The 16,087-nt window shown below is 46.0% G+C and overlaps 1 protein-coding gene across 1 annotated transcript; it reads right to left on the bottom strand.

Annotated features, from left to right (window-relative positions):
- Positions 1-5,936: 5,936 nt before the first annotated feature.
- akap12a (A kinase (PRKA) anchor protein 12a) lies at positions 5,937-12,811 on the bottom strand. The gene is made up of 4 exons (XM_061844387.1): positions 12,311-12,811; positions 10,585-10,660; positions 6,103-10,496; positions 5,937-5,942 (listed from the first exon to the last, which is right to left on the bottom strand). The coding sequence occupies exons 1-4, from the start codon at positions 12,392-12,394 to the stop codon at positions 5,937-5,939; spliced, it is 4,560 nt and encodes a 1,519-aa protein (XP_061700371.1). The 5' UTR covers positions 12,395-12,811.
- Positions 12,812-16,087: the final 3,276 nt, after the last annotated feature.

Here is a 16,087-nt window from a genome sequence, read left to right on the forward strand (position 1 = left end):
TTGTGGCACGGCCTCCTCTTTAACTTCAACTGGAACGGTTCTCTCCTCAGCATTTTTGTCTGTTATTGCTCCTTCCTCTTCTACTACAGCTTGTTCTGGATTTGGCTCGGTTTTGGCTACATCCAGAGCTTGCAGGTCACTCTTTGGTCGGAAGAACGTTAAAGACGCAGTCTCTTGTTTGAGTTCTCTTGTCTTTCCTTCTGCAGCGACAGTTTGTTCTGCCTCAACCGATTTTGTCTGTGTTGACTGTGCAGCCTCTGTTCCTTCTATTTCTTTCGCCAGCTCAATTTCAGATACATGTACAACCATCTTGTTATCTTTGGGTGACTCAATATTGGTTTGGATCTGAGTCACAGTCTCCTCTTCACATTCTTCTATCCTGGTTTCCTGTGGATGGGTGCCTTCACCTATTTCGTTGTGTTGATCTGGTTTTAGACTTGATTCTTGTACAACTTGTTGAGGACTAGTTTCAGCTTTGGTCTTCTGGTCTTTGCTCACTGGTTCATCATCAGCTAGAGGCACAGGTTCAGCAATCGCGGCTTCTTCTGTAATTATACCTTCTGATATTTCTTCAGCTTTTACTGACAGGTCTTCTAGTCTTCCCTCTTCTTCCTCTCCTCTTAGTTCTATTTGGGTGTCGGTCACGGACTTCTGTTCTATTTCTAATGGCTCAACGTTGGCTTGCAGCAGGGGCACGTTCTCCACTTTGACTTCTTCCATCGAAGGTTCATCTTCTTTGAGTTCGGCATATTGGACGTCAACTGCAACTGATTCAAACTGTGTTTCCTGTGCTACTACTAATGCTTGTCGCTCCTGAACAAATTCAATTTCAGGTGCAGTCATTGCTTTGTCCTCAACTTCAAGCAGCAAAACTGACTCCTCTTTCAGTTTTTCAACAAGTGCTGATTCTGCTTTCTCCGATTCAAACTGTGTTGCTTGCACAGGTCGTATTTCTTGAATAAGTTCATCTTCGGATGTATCCCCTGGCTCCTTTGCTGCGGCTTTATTTTCTGGTGCCACACTGACTTCACCCAGGAGTTCTGTTGCCTCCTTGAGTTCACTCACGACCTCTTTGGTAAGGATTTCATCATTCGCAAGTTGAACAGTGCATTCCTCCAAAGCCAACACGTCTGTTTGCACTTCTGAAATGTCAACAGAATCCAAGATGGCTTCATCCAAAGTCTCTGTTTTTAGCTCTTGTTCCTCTTGAAATTGTACTGGAGGTTTTTTTGATGTTACTTCTTCTTCTTTTTCCTCCATATGTATGATGGCAGTCTGTAAAAAGTCTTGAATTGTTTCCTTTATTTCATAAAAGGCAACTGTTTCCTGTTCTGGTTCATCAAATATTGTTTCCGCCGTAACATCTTGTAAATGTGTTGTGTCTTCCTGTACATCTCTGAACCTTTGCAACACAACAGGAATGTGATCCTCTACCTGAAGTTGCTCGACAGGTTCCAACCAAGATCTTCCACTTCCAGCTTCACTGTCCACTTTGGAGGCTTCTGTTTCACTTTGACTTCCCGCTAGGTCTTCAAGATCATCTTCTGTACCCATATCTTTACTTACAGCCAATGGCTCTGAAGAATCTGCTTGGTTTAGATCAGTGAGGCAGTCCACAAATTCATAGATATCATCAATACTGTCTAATTCTTTTTGGATTTGATCTGACTCGGACAGGTTGGCATCTTGGGTTTCATCTGCGGTCCTTTCCTCTGAGGTGAGCTCCTTGGTACGAAGTTGAGGTGAGATTTCCTTGGCGACAAGCTCCTGGGTTGGTACTGGAGGTTTAATTTCCTCAGACTCAAGGTCGTGGGTTGCGATTGGAGGCATAATTTCCTCTGTGAGAAGCTCTTCAGTTGTTATTAGAGGTACTGTTTCCTCGCTGCCATGCTCTCTGGTCTGAATGGGAGATGTAATTTCCGTGGTGTTGAGTTCCTTAGTTAAAACATGAGGTGTGATTCCAAGCTCACTTCCGAGCTCCTTGGTTGGAATTATAGTTGTGCTTTTCTCAGAGATGAGCTCTTTGGTAGGAATGGAAGGTGTTATTTCGTCATTGTCTGACGTTTCAGTCGGAATTTGTGGTACAGCTTCCTCCGTGTCGAGTTCTTTGGTAGGAATGGAAAGTGTTATTTCGTCATTGTCTGACTTTTCAGTTGAAATTGGTGGCACCAGTTCCTGCGTGTCAAGCTCTTTGGTAGGAATGGAAAGTGTTATTTCGTCAGTGTCTGACTTTTCAGTTGAAATTGGTGGCACCAGTTCCTCCGTTTCACGTTCTTTGGTAGGAATGAAAGGGGTTACTTCGTCAGTGTCTGACTTTTCAGTTGAAATTGGTGGCACCAGTTCCTCCGTTTCACGTTCTTTGGTAGGAATGAAAGGGGTTATTTCGTCAGTGTCTGACTTTTCAGTCAGAATGTTTGGCACAATTTCCTCCGTTTCAAGTTCTTTGGGAATAATGGGAGGGGTTATTTCGTCAGTGTCTGACTCTTCAGCCGGAATTGATGGCACCAGTTCCTCCGTGTCAAGCTCTTTGGGAACAATGGGAGGTGTTATTTCGTCAGTGTCTGACTTTTCAGTCGGAATGTCTTGCACAATTTCCTCCGTTTCAAGTTCTTTGGTAGGAATGAAAGGGGTTACTTCGTCAGTGTCTGACTTTTCAGTTGAAATTGGTGGCACCAGTTCCTCCGTTTCAAGTTCTTTGGGAATAATGGGAGGGGTTATTTCGTCAGTGTCTGACTCTTCAGTAGGAATTGGCACAATTTTCTCTGTGTCAAGCTCTTTGGTAAGAATGAGAGGTGTAATTTCCTCGGTGTCTGACTTTTCACTCGAAATTGACGGCACCAGTTCCTCCGTGTCAAGCTCTTTGGGAACAATGGGAGGGGTTATTTCGTCAGTGTCTGACTTTTCAGTCGGAATGTCTTGCACAATTTCCTCCGTTTCAAGTTCTTTGGTAGGAATGAAAGGGGTTACTTCGTCAGTGTCTGACTTTTCAGTTGAAATTGGTGGCACCAGTTCCTCCGTGTCACGTTCTTTGGTAGGAATGAAAGGGGTTATTTCGTCAGTGTCTGACTTTTCAGTCAGAATGTTTGGCACAATTTCCTCCGTTTCAAGTTCTTTGGGAATAATGGGAAGGGTTATTTCGTCAGTGTCTGACTCTTCAGTAGGAATTGGCACAATTTTCTCTGTGTCAAACTCTTTGGTAAGAATGAGAGGTGTAATTTCCTCGGTGTCTGACTTTTCACTCGAAATTGACGGCACCAGTTCCTCCGTGTCAAGCTCTTTGGGAACAATGGGAAGGTTAATTTCCTCTGCATTGAGCTCCCTTGGGGGAATGGGAGGTGTGATTTCCTCTGTGTCAAGCTCCTTGGTAACTATGGAAGTTATGTCCTTGGTGTCCAAATCCTCTCTCGCAAAGGGATGTGTGATTTCGTTGGGGTTGAGAACCTCGGTAGAAACTGGAGGTGTTATTTCCTCTGTGTGATGCTCCTTGGTAGGAATGGGAGTTGAGAGTTCCTTGATGCCGACCTCCTCGGTGGGAATTGCTGGTCTAATTTTCTCTGTGTCGTGTTCCTCAATTAGTGGAGGAGGTCTGATTACCTGCATGTGGAGCTCCTCAGTAGGAATGGAAATTGTCATTTCATTGGTGTTGAGCTCCTCGGTACAACTAGGAGGCACAATTTCCTGGGTCTCAGTAAGAATGGAAGGTGTCAATTCCCTGGTGTCAAGATCTTGGGAAGGAATGGGAAGTTTAATTTCCTCTGTGTCATGTTCCTCACAAAGTGTAGGTCTGATTTCCTCAATGTAGAACTCCTCAGTAAAAATGGGAGGTGTGATTTCCTTGGTGTCGAACTCTTTAAAAATTTGACTTCTAATTTTCTGTGTAATTATTGAAGGTATAATTTCCTCTGTGTCAAGCGCCTCTGTAGGAATGGGAGGTGTAATTTCCACAGTGTGATGCTCTTCTGTAGGAGTTTCAACTGTCAATTCTTCCGTGTCAAGCTCCTTTGTAGGAATAGGATCTGCGATCTCCTTGGTGTGGAGCTCCCCGGTCGGAATTACAAGTCGAGTTTCGAGCTCCTCGGTAGGAATGGGATGAGTGATTTCTTCGGTGTCAACCTCTTCTTTTTCAATTGTGGTTGTAATTTTCTCTCTAATAATTGAGGATACAGTTTCCTCGATGTCAAGATCTTCAGTAGAACCAGAAGGTGTAATTTCCACACAGTGCTCCTCGATAAGAGTAGGAGGTGGGATTTCTTCAGTTTTCAGGTCCTTGAAATGAATGGGAATTGTGATCTCCTTGGTATGGATCTCCTCAGTAGAAAGTGTGATTTCTTGGGTGTCTAGCTCCTCAACAAGACGAGGAAGTCCAATCTCCTTGGTGTCAGTGTCGAGCTCCTTGGTCGGGCTGGGAGTTTTGATGAGCTCCTCAGTAGAAATTCGAGTTGAAACTTCCTTATTGTCAAACTCTTCCGTTGGAGTCTGAGGTGTAATTTCCTGTGTGTCATTTTCCTCGATAGAAGTAGATTTGGCTTCCTCGGTATCAAGCTTCTCTGAAGGAATGAGTGTTGTCATTTCCTTGGTTGGAACGTCAGGTGTAATTTCCTCTGTGTCAAGCTTCTCTGGAGGAGCGGTTGTTGTGATTTCCTGGATGTCGAGCTCCTTGGTAGGGACGGGGGTTGTGATTTCTTTGGTGTCAATCTCATTTGGTATCGGAATTGTAATTTCCATTGTTTTGACATCAACTGTCAGAATCTGAGGTTTTATTTCCTCAGTGTCAACCTTCTCAGTAGGAGTAGGAGGTGAAATTTCCCGAGTGTCGAGGTCCTTGGTAGGAATAACAGTTTTGATTTCCTCTGTCTCATGCTCGTCAGTAAAAATGGGTTTGAGTTCTTCTTTGTCAAGTTTCTCATGAAGAATGGGAATTGGGATTTCCTCAGTGTCAAGCTCCTCGGTAGGAATAGAAAGTGTCATTTTCTTGGTGTCCTGATCTTCCGTTGGAATTTGAGCGATAATTTCATCGACGTTATGCTCCTCAGTAACAATAGGTTTGATTTTCTCAGTACCAAGTTTCTCGGGGGGGATGGGAGTCATGATTCCCTGGGTCTCAACCTTCACAGTAGGAGGCGTAACGTCCTGGGTGTCAAGCTCCTTGGTCGGCGGCACAGTAGCAATTTCCTCTGTGTCAAGTTTCTCTGGAGAAATGGGAGTTGCCATTTCTTGTGTTTTGAGCTTGGTACGAATGAGCAGTGTCATGACCTGGGTGTCGCGCTCCATCGTTGGAATACAAAGTGTAATTTCCTCCTCTGTGTCACGCTCCTCGATACAAATTGGTTTGATTTCCTCTGTGTCAAGACTCTCTGGAAGAATGCGAGTCGTAATTTCTAGGTTGTCAAGCTTCTCAGTAGGAGTAGGATGGGACATTTCTTGTCTGTCAAGGTCCTCGGTAAGAATTACAGTTGTGAATTCCTCAGTTTCATGCTGCTCGATGAAAATAGATTTGATTTCCTCTCTATCGAGTTTCCCAGGAGGAATGGCAGTCGTGATTTCCTGGGCGTTGAGCTCCTTGCCAGGAGCAGGAGGTGAAATTTCCTGTGCGTCAAGCTCCTCTGTCAGAGTCTGAGGTGTAATTTCCTCTACATCGTGCTCCTTGGTACAAGTGGCAGGTTTCAGTTCTTCTGCATCCATGGTGTCACGGTCCATCGTAGGAATACGAGGTATAGTTTCTTGCTCTGTGTCCTGCTTTTCGGTAAAATTATGTCTCATTTCCTCTGCGTCATTTTTCCCAGGAGGAACGGGAGTCATGATTTCCTGGGTGTCTATCTCCTTGGTAAGAATGACAGTTGTGATTTCCTCAGTGTCATGCTGCTCGGGGAAAATAGGTTTCATTTCCTCTGTGTCAAGTCTCTCAGGAGGAATGGGAGTCGTGATTTCCTGGGCGTCTAGCTCTTTGCCAGGCGTAGGAGGTGAAATTTCCTGGGTGTCAAGCTCCTTGGTAGGAATGACAGTTGCGATTTCGTCAGTATCATGGTCCTTCGTAGGAATGGGGGATGCAATTTCCCTTGTGTCGAGCTCCTCTGTCAGAGTCTGCGGTGTTATTTCTTCTACGTCATGCTCCTCGGTACAAGTGGCCGGTTTCAGTTCCTCTATGTCTCTGGTGTCACGGTCTATTGTGGGAATACGAGGTGTAATTTCCTGCTCTATGTCATGCTCCTCGTTAGAATCAGGTCTGATTTCCTTTGCGTGAAGGTTCTCAGGAGGAATGGGACTCATGTTTTCCTGGGTGTCTATCTCCTTGGTAAGAATGACAGTTGTGATTTCCTCAGTGTCAAGACTCTCAGGAGGATTGGGAGTCGTGATTTCCTGGGCGTCTAGCTCCTTGCCAGGAGTAGGAGGTGAAATTTCCTGGGTGTCAAGCTCCTTGGTAGGAATGACAGTTGCGATTTCGTCAGTATCATGGTCCTTCGTAGGAATGGGGGATGCAATTTCCCTTGTGTCGAGCTCCTCTGTCAGAGTCTGCGGTGTTGTTTCTTCTACGTCATGCTCCTCGGTACAAGTGGCCGGTTTCAGTTCCTCTGTGTCCATGGTGTCACGGTCCATCGTGGGACTACGAGGTGTAATTTCCTGCTCTATGTCATGCTCCTCGTTAGAATCAGGTCTGATTTCCTTGGCGTAAAGGTTTTCAGGAGGAATGGCCGTCATGTTTTCCTGGGTGTCTATCTCCTTGGTAAGAATGACAGTTGTGATTTCCTCAGTGTCAAGTCTCTCAGGAGGATTGGGAGTCCTGATTTCCTGGGCGTCCAGCTCCTTGCCAGGAGTAGGAGGTGAAATTTCCTGGGTGTCAAGCTCCTTGGTAGGAATGACAGTTGCGATTTCGTCAGTATCATGGTCCTTCGTAGGAATGGGGGATGCAATTTCCCTTGTGTCGAGTTCCTCTGTCAGAGTCTGCGGTGTTGTTTCTTCTACGTCATGCTCCTCGGTACAAGTGGCCGGTTTCAGTTCCTCTGTGTCCATGGTGTCACGGTCCATCGTGGGACTACGAGGTGTAATTTCCTGCTCTATGTCATGCTCCTCGTTAGAATCAGGTCTGATTTCCTTGGCGTAAAGGTTTTCAGGAGGAATGGCCGTCATGTTTTCCTGGGTGTCTATCTCCTTGGTAAGAATGACAGTTGTGATTTCCTCAGTGTCAAGTCTCTCAGGAGGATTGGGAGTCGTGATTTCCTGGGCGTCCAGCTCCTTGCCAGGAGTAGGAGGTGAAATTTCCTGGGTGTCAAGCTCCTTGGTAGGAATGACAGTTGCGATTTCGTCAGTATCATGGTCCTTCGTAGGAATGGGGGATGCAATTTCCCTTGTGTCGAGCTCCTCTGTCAGAGTCTGAGGTGTGATTTCCTCTATGTCATGGTCCTCGGTACAAGTGGCAGGTTTCAGTTCCTCTGTGTCCATGGTGTCACGGTCCATCGTGGGACTACGAGGTGTAAGTTCCTGCTCTACGTCATGCTCCTCGTTAGAATCAGGTCTGATTTCCTTTGCGTGAAGGTTCTCAGGAGGAATGGCCGTCATGTTTTCCCGGGTGCCTATCTCCTTGGTAAGAATGACAGTTGTGATTTCCTCAGTGTCATGCTGCTCGGGGAAAATAGGTTTGATTTCCTCTGTCTCAAGTCTCTCAGGAGGATTGGGAGTCATGATTTCCTGGGGGTCCAGCTCCTTGCCAGGGGTGTCAAGCTCCTTGGTAGGAATGACAGTTGTGATTTCCTCAGTGTCATGCTCCTTGGTACAAGTGGAAGGTTTCAGTTCCTCTGTGTCAAGTTTTTCGTCAGAAATGGATGTTGTGATTTCCTGGGTGTCAATCTTCTCGGCAGGAATCGGCAGTGTAATTTCCTGTGTGTCAAGCTCCTTGTCCGGAATGAGGGTTGTGATTTCTTTGCTGCCAATTTGTTCATCAGGAATGGGAGCTGTAATTTCCATGGTTTCAACATCGTCAAGATTGCCGGCAGGAATGGGAGTTGTGATTTTGTGGGATACAAGTGCCACCGTTGGAATGTGAGGGGTAATTTCCTGTGTGTCACGCTCCTCGGTAGAAGTTGCTTTGATTTCCTCTGCATCAAGTTTGTCAGTCGGAATCGGAGTTGCCATTTTCTGCGCGTCGAGCTCCCTGGTGGGAATGAAAGTTGTGATTTCTTTGTCAAGCTCCTCCGGTGCCATCTGAGGGGAGATTTCTTTGGTGCCGGAATTCTCCAGTGGAATCTGAGGTGTGATTTCTTGTGGCTCAAACTCCTCCCTAGGAGTGGAACTTGTGATTTCCCTGGTATCAAGTTCCTCTGTCGAGATTTGAGTTGTAGTTCTCTGGGTATCGAGCTCCTTTGTTGGAGTTGGAGGTGTAAGTTCTGTGGTCTCTGTTGTATCCATTGCTGCTTCCATTTCATTTACAACCACATCTGTTCTGGTTGGAGTTAGATCCAATTTTTGGACTTCACGTAGTTGTGAAAACTCCCCAAAGGTTTGAAGAGTGTCACTCAAGGCAGAACAAACGATCTTATCCAAACACAGCAGATCTGTCTCCCGATTAGTAGAGATGCTCTCAACAACCTGCTGCAGAAACTCTTCTGTTTTCTTGACATGGAATTCTGCCCCAACTCTTGTGGTCGCATCTGCCAGGTGGGAGAGTGCAGATATCAATTCACTATCATCCCCGAGGCTGGCATCCGCAGTGACGGCCTCGGATGTGACCTCGACGGGCTCGTTTGCTGTGGCGCTCTCTGTAAAATCACCTTCCTCCAGAATATCACTCAGTGGTTTTCCGATAAACTCTGTGAGATCAGCTAGGTCTTCATAAGTGGCTTCATTTTGTAAGGCATCAACATCACGTTGGGTGTCCTGGATCTGCAGCTCGTCCAAAGGTTGAGCTGCTTCAATTGCCTCGGGGAGGAAATCTTGGTTGAGTTGAAAATCAGTTTTTACAGACGCTTCAGTGTCTTCTTTTGGGTCTTTTGTAACAGTGTCAGAATTAGACGAAAGAAAAACTGCTGGTGAATTAAGGTCATCTGGCAGGAGCTCCTGATCCACCTCACACGGAGGTGCTTCATGGTCTTTTTTTGAGAGGGACTTTCTCTTCTTCCAGGTCGGGAAAATCTTTGCCGAAAATGAGAAGTTTTCTTGCACGTCATCAGTTTCAAGACTTTGTTGTCTTTCTTCTTCAGGCTTGGCTTTCTTTTTTGGGCTCATAAGTCTTTTAAAAGCATTCCAAGTTGACTCTACATCGCCCTCAGCTGGACTTCCAACCCCTTTGGTGGTAGCAGCTAAAAGCTCAGCATTTTTGTCAAGGTTTTGTGGTGGTTGCACATTTTCACTTGGTTTTTCATGGTCAGAATCTGACGCGGTATGACTTGTTCCACATAAAAGAGCATCCCAGGATATGGCTGAATCCTTCCGTTTTTTGCCCTCGTCGACGGTGTGCTCCAATATTTCATCTCCTTGGTTTAGCTCCGATTTGTCTTTGGGCACCGGGGTTTGGGTGTCGTCATTGCTCAAGGCGGACCTGTTCACTCGCCTTTTGGGAGATAAGAGTTTCTTAAACGTGGCCCAGGGACTCTCCTCCTCTGCTCCAGTTGTTTCTGCAGGACTCTCTTTTTTGTCGTTCTCTGTCGTGTCCGTCGGTGACGAAAGATGGTGCGAGTCACTGGATGGTTTACAGTCTTCACCCTCGGACTGTTTTGTGTCTTTTTGTCTTTTCACTTTCATCAGACTTGAGCCCAACAGAAGCCTCTTCAGAGGACTTGACGGAACAGCCTCGACCTCTTTGGGGCTTTCAGATTCGTTCACCACGTTTGCTGGTGGATTTTCGTTCTGGTCATCATCCGCTACTGTTACTGCAGAATTATCTGTGTCCTCCTCTTGGTCTCGTGTCATTTCTTTTGCCGTCTCTTCGACTTCCTGCACAAGCAGCTCTCTCGTCATGACCTCATCTTCCAAGGAGATGCTCTTTTTCTGCAATCCGGCGAAGATTCCCGTGGTAAAAAACTTTTTAATAGGCGACATCGTCACATCCTCTTTAGCATCAGACAGAGACGAAGGTTCCTGTTCCGACGACATGTCGAGGTGCGTCCATTCGTTGTCAGGGCTGTCTTCCTTGTTTTGGGAATCTTCTCGGACTCCTGTTTCCACCCTGTTCGGACACGTTGACTCGTTGTTTTGACCCTCCGGCGGTAGGTCCACTTGGGTTCGGTCGTCGTGGATTCGGTCAGCGGGGTCCTTGACCTCAGTGGACTCGGGGTCTTGTTTTCCGATTTCACCGTGGTCTCGAGAGCCTGGTTTCAGCGTGAACTTCACGCCAACCTTACTGAAGAAGGTCTTAAAGCCGTCATTCACGTCGTTGTGTTTGGCTTCCACTTGAGTCACGTCCAAGGATATTTCTTCTTCTGTTTCTTTGACTGACTCCTGGTTCACTAAAACATTTCGGAGCAGCGCTTCTACTTCTTGAGGCGACTTTTCTGAAATTTCCCCACCTGAAGTAACGGTAGCAGGGAAGAAAGTCACATTAAACCGCGTGAAGTCGTGTCCGTTGGGACAAATCTGAGGTGGATTATCGCCTACCTTGAGGACTGATGTCGTCTTCGCAGACACCATTGAGCGGGGCATCGGATTTTCCAGCAACGTCGTCTTTGTGACGCTGCGAACGAATCGCAAAACCCGAAAAGGCTTCAGCGAATTGTCACTTTGAACACAAGTGAGAACTTTCAAAGCGAATTCTGCTTTTTTTTTTTTTTTTGTACACAAAACCAGCTGAGTCCTGCATACCATTCCACCAACAGTAAAGTGAATTTTCTGCTGAGGAATGCAAGTAAATAAATATCATTTGACATCTTAATGGAGACGCAATCATGTGCTTTGCTACTTTTTTTTTAGGGGGGGATAAAAGTATATTGGCTAACTCGATTAAAGAGCTTTTTACATGCTGGTGAATGATAGAAACGATTTTTTTTTACCCTTGTGATCCTGTTACACGCTAATAATCGCTAATTGCGGCAAAAGAAAAACTCCATCTATAACTTTATTTACTCTTTACAACTGCCAAAATTAAACCTGTAAATATGTATCATTTGCCATACGCAGGACTTATTATATTATAGAAAATTCATGATTGAGGGTTTAGCAAAAATGGCTATATAAACATATGATTCAAATGACTTATTATATTAAATACATAGTTTAATAAGAATATGCAAAAATTCCTGAAAAAAAATCCAATTTACCATAAAAATATAATTTTATTTGTTTTCTATTTTCTTTTAATTGCAGCTTCACGATGATCATATGCGGGCTTGACAGAACAAGGGGAGGTGGGGCAACATATCCATGTTGTTATAAGCGATATTCGGCAATATTGTTTGTTGTGCGTCCCACATCTGAGACGCACAAAAATCAGCAGGGACGCGTAAAATAATTTCCACCTGTCTTAGGAAGCAGAAATATGGCTTAGCACTCTGGCGTGGTGCTGGAAATTTGGCATATGATTCTATTTGCATATCTTAATTTTGAGGGGACGTGACGGGGAAGGGGGGGCGCACGGTGGAACAGCGATAGAGCGGTGGCCTCACAGTTCTGAGGATTGGGGTTCAAATCCCAGCCCCCCTGTGGCCGCCTGCGTGGCTTTTCTCCGGGCACTCCGGTTTCGTCCCAATATTCATTGGACACTCTAAATTGCCCATAGGTGTGATTGCGAGTGCAGCTGTTTGTCTCGATGCACCCTGCGATTGGCCGGCGACCAGTTCAGGGTGTACCTCGCCTCCTGCCTCGCTGGGATAGGCTCTAGCTGTCCCGCGACCCTCGTGAGGATAAGCAGCTCAGAAAGTGGATAGATGTTCTATATTATAATAGGAATGCTCGTTTCTTCTTCGAATTCAAATTAAAAGTGAATTGTTGTTCATAAAATTATTAAAATGCACCATTGTAAATATATCAGTGGTATAAAAAAATATGAGATACTATTGTTTGTTGTGTTTTGGGCAAAATATGTCATCCATCCGTAATCTGAGTTGCTTCTTCTCCACCAAAACTTGGCACTCACGTTCGCACCGATGGCCAATTTCGACTCTTCAATTAATCTAGCGTGCAAGTTTTTGGGATGCGCGAGGAGAACCACTCAGGCAGAACAAGGGAAGAACATGCAAACTACACCCAGGAGAGGCCGGGATTTGAACCCGGTCCGCAAAACTGCGGTGCAGACGCGCTGACCAGTCTGCACTGTTCAAACTGTACAAAAGGAACGCAAAAAAAAAAAAAAAAAAAAAGCCTTTTTAATAAAGATGTGACCGGGCACCTCGTCATCACCGCAGTCCACTCGGCACGCCGCCGCGTCCTGGCCCGGCTCGTCGTCTTCGTACGCCGACTGCGTGTCCCCCATATCCCAGCCAAAACCAAGAAGCAGTGCCGGAAACGCTTCCGCTGGGGAAAATATTCCCAAAGGCCGGCCGGCGGAGTCGCGGTGAGCAAATGGTGGCCGCTGGACGCGCAAAAGTCTTTTTTTTTTTTTTTTTGGAAGTGGGAGGGATCGAGGAGGACGAGCGGCGCGGGGATCACATGAAGACGCCGTCACGCTCAATCTGCCGCTGGAACAGTCCTGACGTGGACGCGGAGACGCACGATTAGCGCAATTAGGGCCAGACCGCCAATGAAAACCTGGACTTCATTGGATCGGAACCTCCCAAAACACCCGCGCGGTAGACCAGCAAATCAGCGTCAGGTTGGCTCATGAGTTGCTCTCACCCAAAAACTTTAAGGACGTCTTATTACTCTGCCAATCTTCACCGTTCCTTTCCACATTTCTCCCCAGAGTTGAAAAAAAAAAAAAGCCCAAAACATTTCAACTTGTAAACATATCCTCCCTCATTTTGGGCAACTACCGGAATTCCCTGCCAACAGAGCGCACCTGGTTATACACAGAAAGGGTTTAACGCTAGGTGCGCTAACGTCAGCGCCGCATAAACCGCACCGTTGAAAGCATGTGGAAAAAAAAAAGTCGCGGCTTGTAGGCCAAAAATGACGGTATTTTACACCTTCTAGAAAATTCCATTCCATTTCCCCCAAAACAGTTCAACTTGTAAACATATCCTCCCTCATTTTGGGCAACTACCGGAATTCCCTGCCAACAGAGCGCACCTGGTTATACACAGAAAGGGTTTAACGCTAGGTGCGCTAACGTCAGCGCCGCATAAACCGCACCGTTGAAAGCATGTGGAAAAAAAAAAGTCGCGGCTTGTAGGCCAAAAATGACGGTATTTTACACCTTCTAGAAAATTCCATTCCATTTCCCCCAAAACAGTTCAACTTGTAAACATATCCTCCCTCATTTTGGGCAACTACCGGAATTCCCTGCCAACAGAGCGCACCTGGTTATACACAGAAAGGGTTTAACGCTAGGTGCGCTAACGTTAGCGCCGCACTAATGCTAGCGCCGCATAAACCGCACCGTTGAAAGCATGTGGAAAAAAAAAAGTCGCGGCTTGTAGGCCAAAAATGACGGTATTTTACACCTTCTAGAAAATTCCATTCCATTTCCCCCAAAACAGTTCAACTTGTAAACATATCCTCCCTCATTTTGGGAAACTACCGGAATTCCCTGCCAACAGAGCGCACCTGGTTATACACAGAAAGGGTTTAACGCTAGGTGCGCTAACGTTAGCGCCGCACTAATGCTAGCGCCGCATAAACCGCATCGTTGAAAGCATGTGGAAAAAAAAAAGTCGCGGCTTGTAGGCCAAAAATGACGGTATTTTACACCTTCTAGAAAATTCCATTCCATTTCCCCCAAAACATTTCAACTTGTAAACATATCCTCCCTCATTTTGGGCAACTACCGGAATTCCCTGCCAACAGAGCGCACCTGGTTATACACAGAAAGGGTTTAACGCTAGGTGCGCTAACGTTAGCGCCGCACTAATGCTAGCGCCGCATAAACCGCATCGTTGAAAGCATGTGGAAAAAAAAAAGTCGCGGCTTGTAGGCCAAAAATGACGGTATTTTACACTTCTAGAAAATTCCATTCCATTTCCCCCCCCAAAACATTTCAACTTGTAAACATATCCTCCCTCATTTTGGGCAACTACCGGAATTCCCTGCCAACAGAGCGCACCTGGTTATACACAGAAAGGGTTTAACGCTAGGTGCGCTAACGTCAGCGCCGCATAAACCGCACCGTTGAAAGCATGTGGAAAAAAAAAAGTCGCGGCTTGTAGGCCAAAAATGACGGTATTTTACACCTTCTAGAAAATTCCATTCCATTTCCCCCAAAACAGTTCAATAAATTCCGTTTCTTGACCGATTCAAACCGTTCCAATTTTGAATTGTTCAAGTCATTCAGGACATCCTGTCAAATATGCATCACATTCCCAATTGTCAAAACATCCATCCATCCATTTTCTTCACCGCTTAGCCTCACGAGGGTCACGGGGAGTGCCGGAGCCTATCCCGGCTGTCAACGGGCAGGAGGCGGGTCGGGTACACCCTGAACTGGTCGCCAGCCAATCACAGGGCACATAGGGACAATCACACCTCGGGGCAATTTAGATTGTCCAATTCATGTCGCATGTTTTTGGAATGTGGGAGGAAACCGCAGTACCCGGAGGAAACCCACGCAAGCACGGGGAGAACATAGGCGGGTCCGGGATCGAACCCGAGACCTCACAACTGTGAGCCCAACGCTTTACCAGCTGAATCACCGTTCCGCCATTATCAAAACAAAAATTCAAAATTCAAAAATGTTCTATATAAGTCTACACACCCCTGTACAAATGCCAGGCTTTGGTGACATTAAAAAAAGGAAACCACAATAAAAGATTTCAAAGCTTTTTTTCCACCATTAATGTGACCCATAAGCGCTACAACTGAATTAAAAAAAAAAAAAACAATCTTGAAGGAAGAGCCATTAAAAATAACTGTGGTTGTATAAGTGTGCACACCCTCCTCCCTAGAAGTGAACATGTGGCTGTGCTCAGAATGAAATCAAATCAAGGTCAGCTGGTGTTTTAAGTGAGTCGCTGTGAATACAGCAAAAACTGCACTTTTATTTTTGGGATTTCTCAAACAAATATATTGCAAAAATCCCCCCCTGAATATTTGAGTGTTCCAAGTGTACTTCATCGCGTTGATCTGAAAAACAACAACGACCGGCGGTGCTTCAAATCCGCATTTCACGTCAATGCGCGAGTCCCGACACGAGACTCTTTTTCACATTTCATCGTTCGGCCACGGTCCGGTGGGGACACGTGAGAACGCCGCCGCCGTCGTCATCCCGCAAAGTTGCACGGCCGCGCAAACGTGTTTTTCATCCGCGGGGCCTCCTGATCGTATTTAATCGCGTTAGATGTGTTTTTGCTGCAATCGTGCTTCGTCGTGCCGGTCATTTGACTTGCATTTTGGGTGCGGACGTGCGTCCAAAAAACGTCTCCTTCTGGTTCAACGGCATCCCAACATGAACGCGCGGAAAGCTCTGCCGCAACATGTGACTGACGTGCGTGGTCTACGGCGGTGGTGACCAACGTAAAGCCCGCGGGACCAAACCGGCCCACTGAGGGGTCCGGTTTGGTCCCGCGGGATGAATTTGAAAATGTGACATTGCGCTGTTATGGACTACGGGTGATTCTGATAAATGCTCATAATAATTCCCGAGTCTTCGGAAGTTGATTGAATTGAAAGTACAGTGCCAAATACTTGTGACTTCACTTTTTCTGACTGGAAATGTTATGACTGCAATCACAGACTGAAGCCACATTTTCCTCAAGAAATCAACAAGATTTTCCTAATCTACGTTTTGCATTAAAACTACACGGAAACGTGTTTTATTTTGATATGACATTTAGTATGTTTTTAGTGGTCCCGCCTGTTGAATGTTGTCCCTGTTGCTCGGATAAGTCCAGGGAGTCCTCGGGTTAAGACGGTCTCGACCTAAGACTTTTCGACTTTACGCCATTTTGTCTGGCTAATGCTTGCCCGTGTTTGTATCGTCGCATTTTTCGCCCCCCCCCCCCCCCCTTTCGACATTATCGCCCCAGAGAAGAAAGCTGTGTCTTTTAGCAATCCATTACCATGGAAACGAGGC

The sequence above is a fragment of the Syngnathoides biaculeatus genome, chromosome 15 (assembly GCF_019802595.1).
Source record: "Syngnathoides biaculeatus isolate LvHL_M chromosome 15, ASM1980259v1, whole genome shotgun sequence".
Taxonomy (NCBI): domain Eukaryota; kingdom Metazoa; phylum Chordata; class Actinopteri; order Syngnathiformes; family Syngnathidae; genus Syngnathoides; species Syngnathoides biaculeatus.

Excerpts from the sequence above, each read along its gene's own strand:
- akap12a (XM_061844387.1), bottom strand. The coding sequence starts at position 12,394 with ATGGGGGACACGCAGTCGGCGTACGAAGACGACGAGCCGGGCCAGGAC. Across the intron at positions 10,661-12,310 it reads TGGACTGCGGTGATGACGAG|CGTCACAAAGACGACGTTGC; the intron begins GTGCCCGGTCAC and ends ATTCGTTCGCAG. Across the intron at positions 10,497-10,584 it reads AGACGACATCAGTCCTCAAG|GTGGGGAAATTTCAGAAAAG; the intron begins GTAGGCGATAAT and ends CCGTTACTTCAG.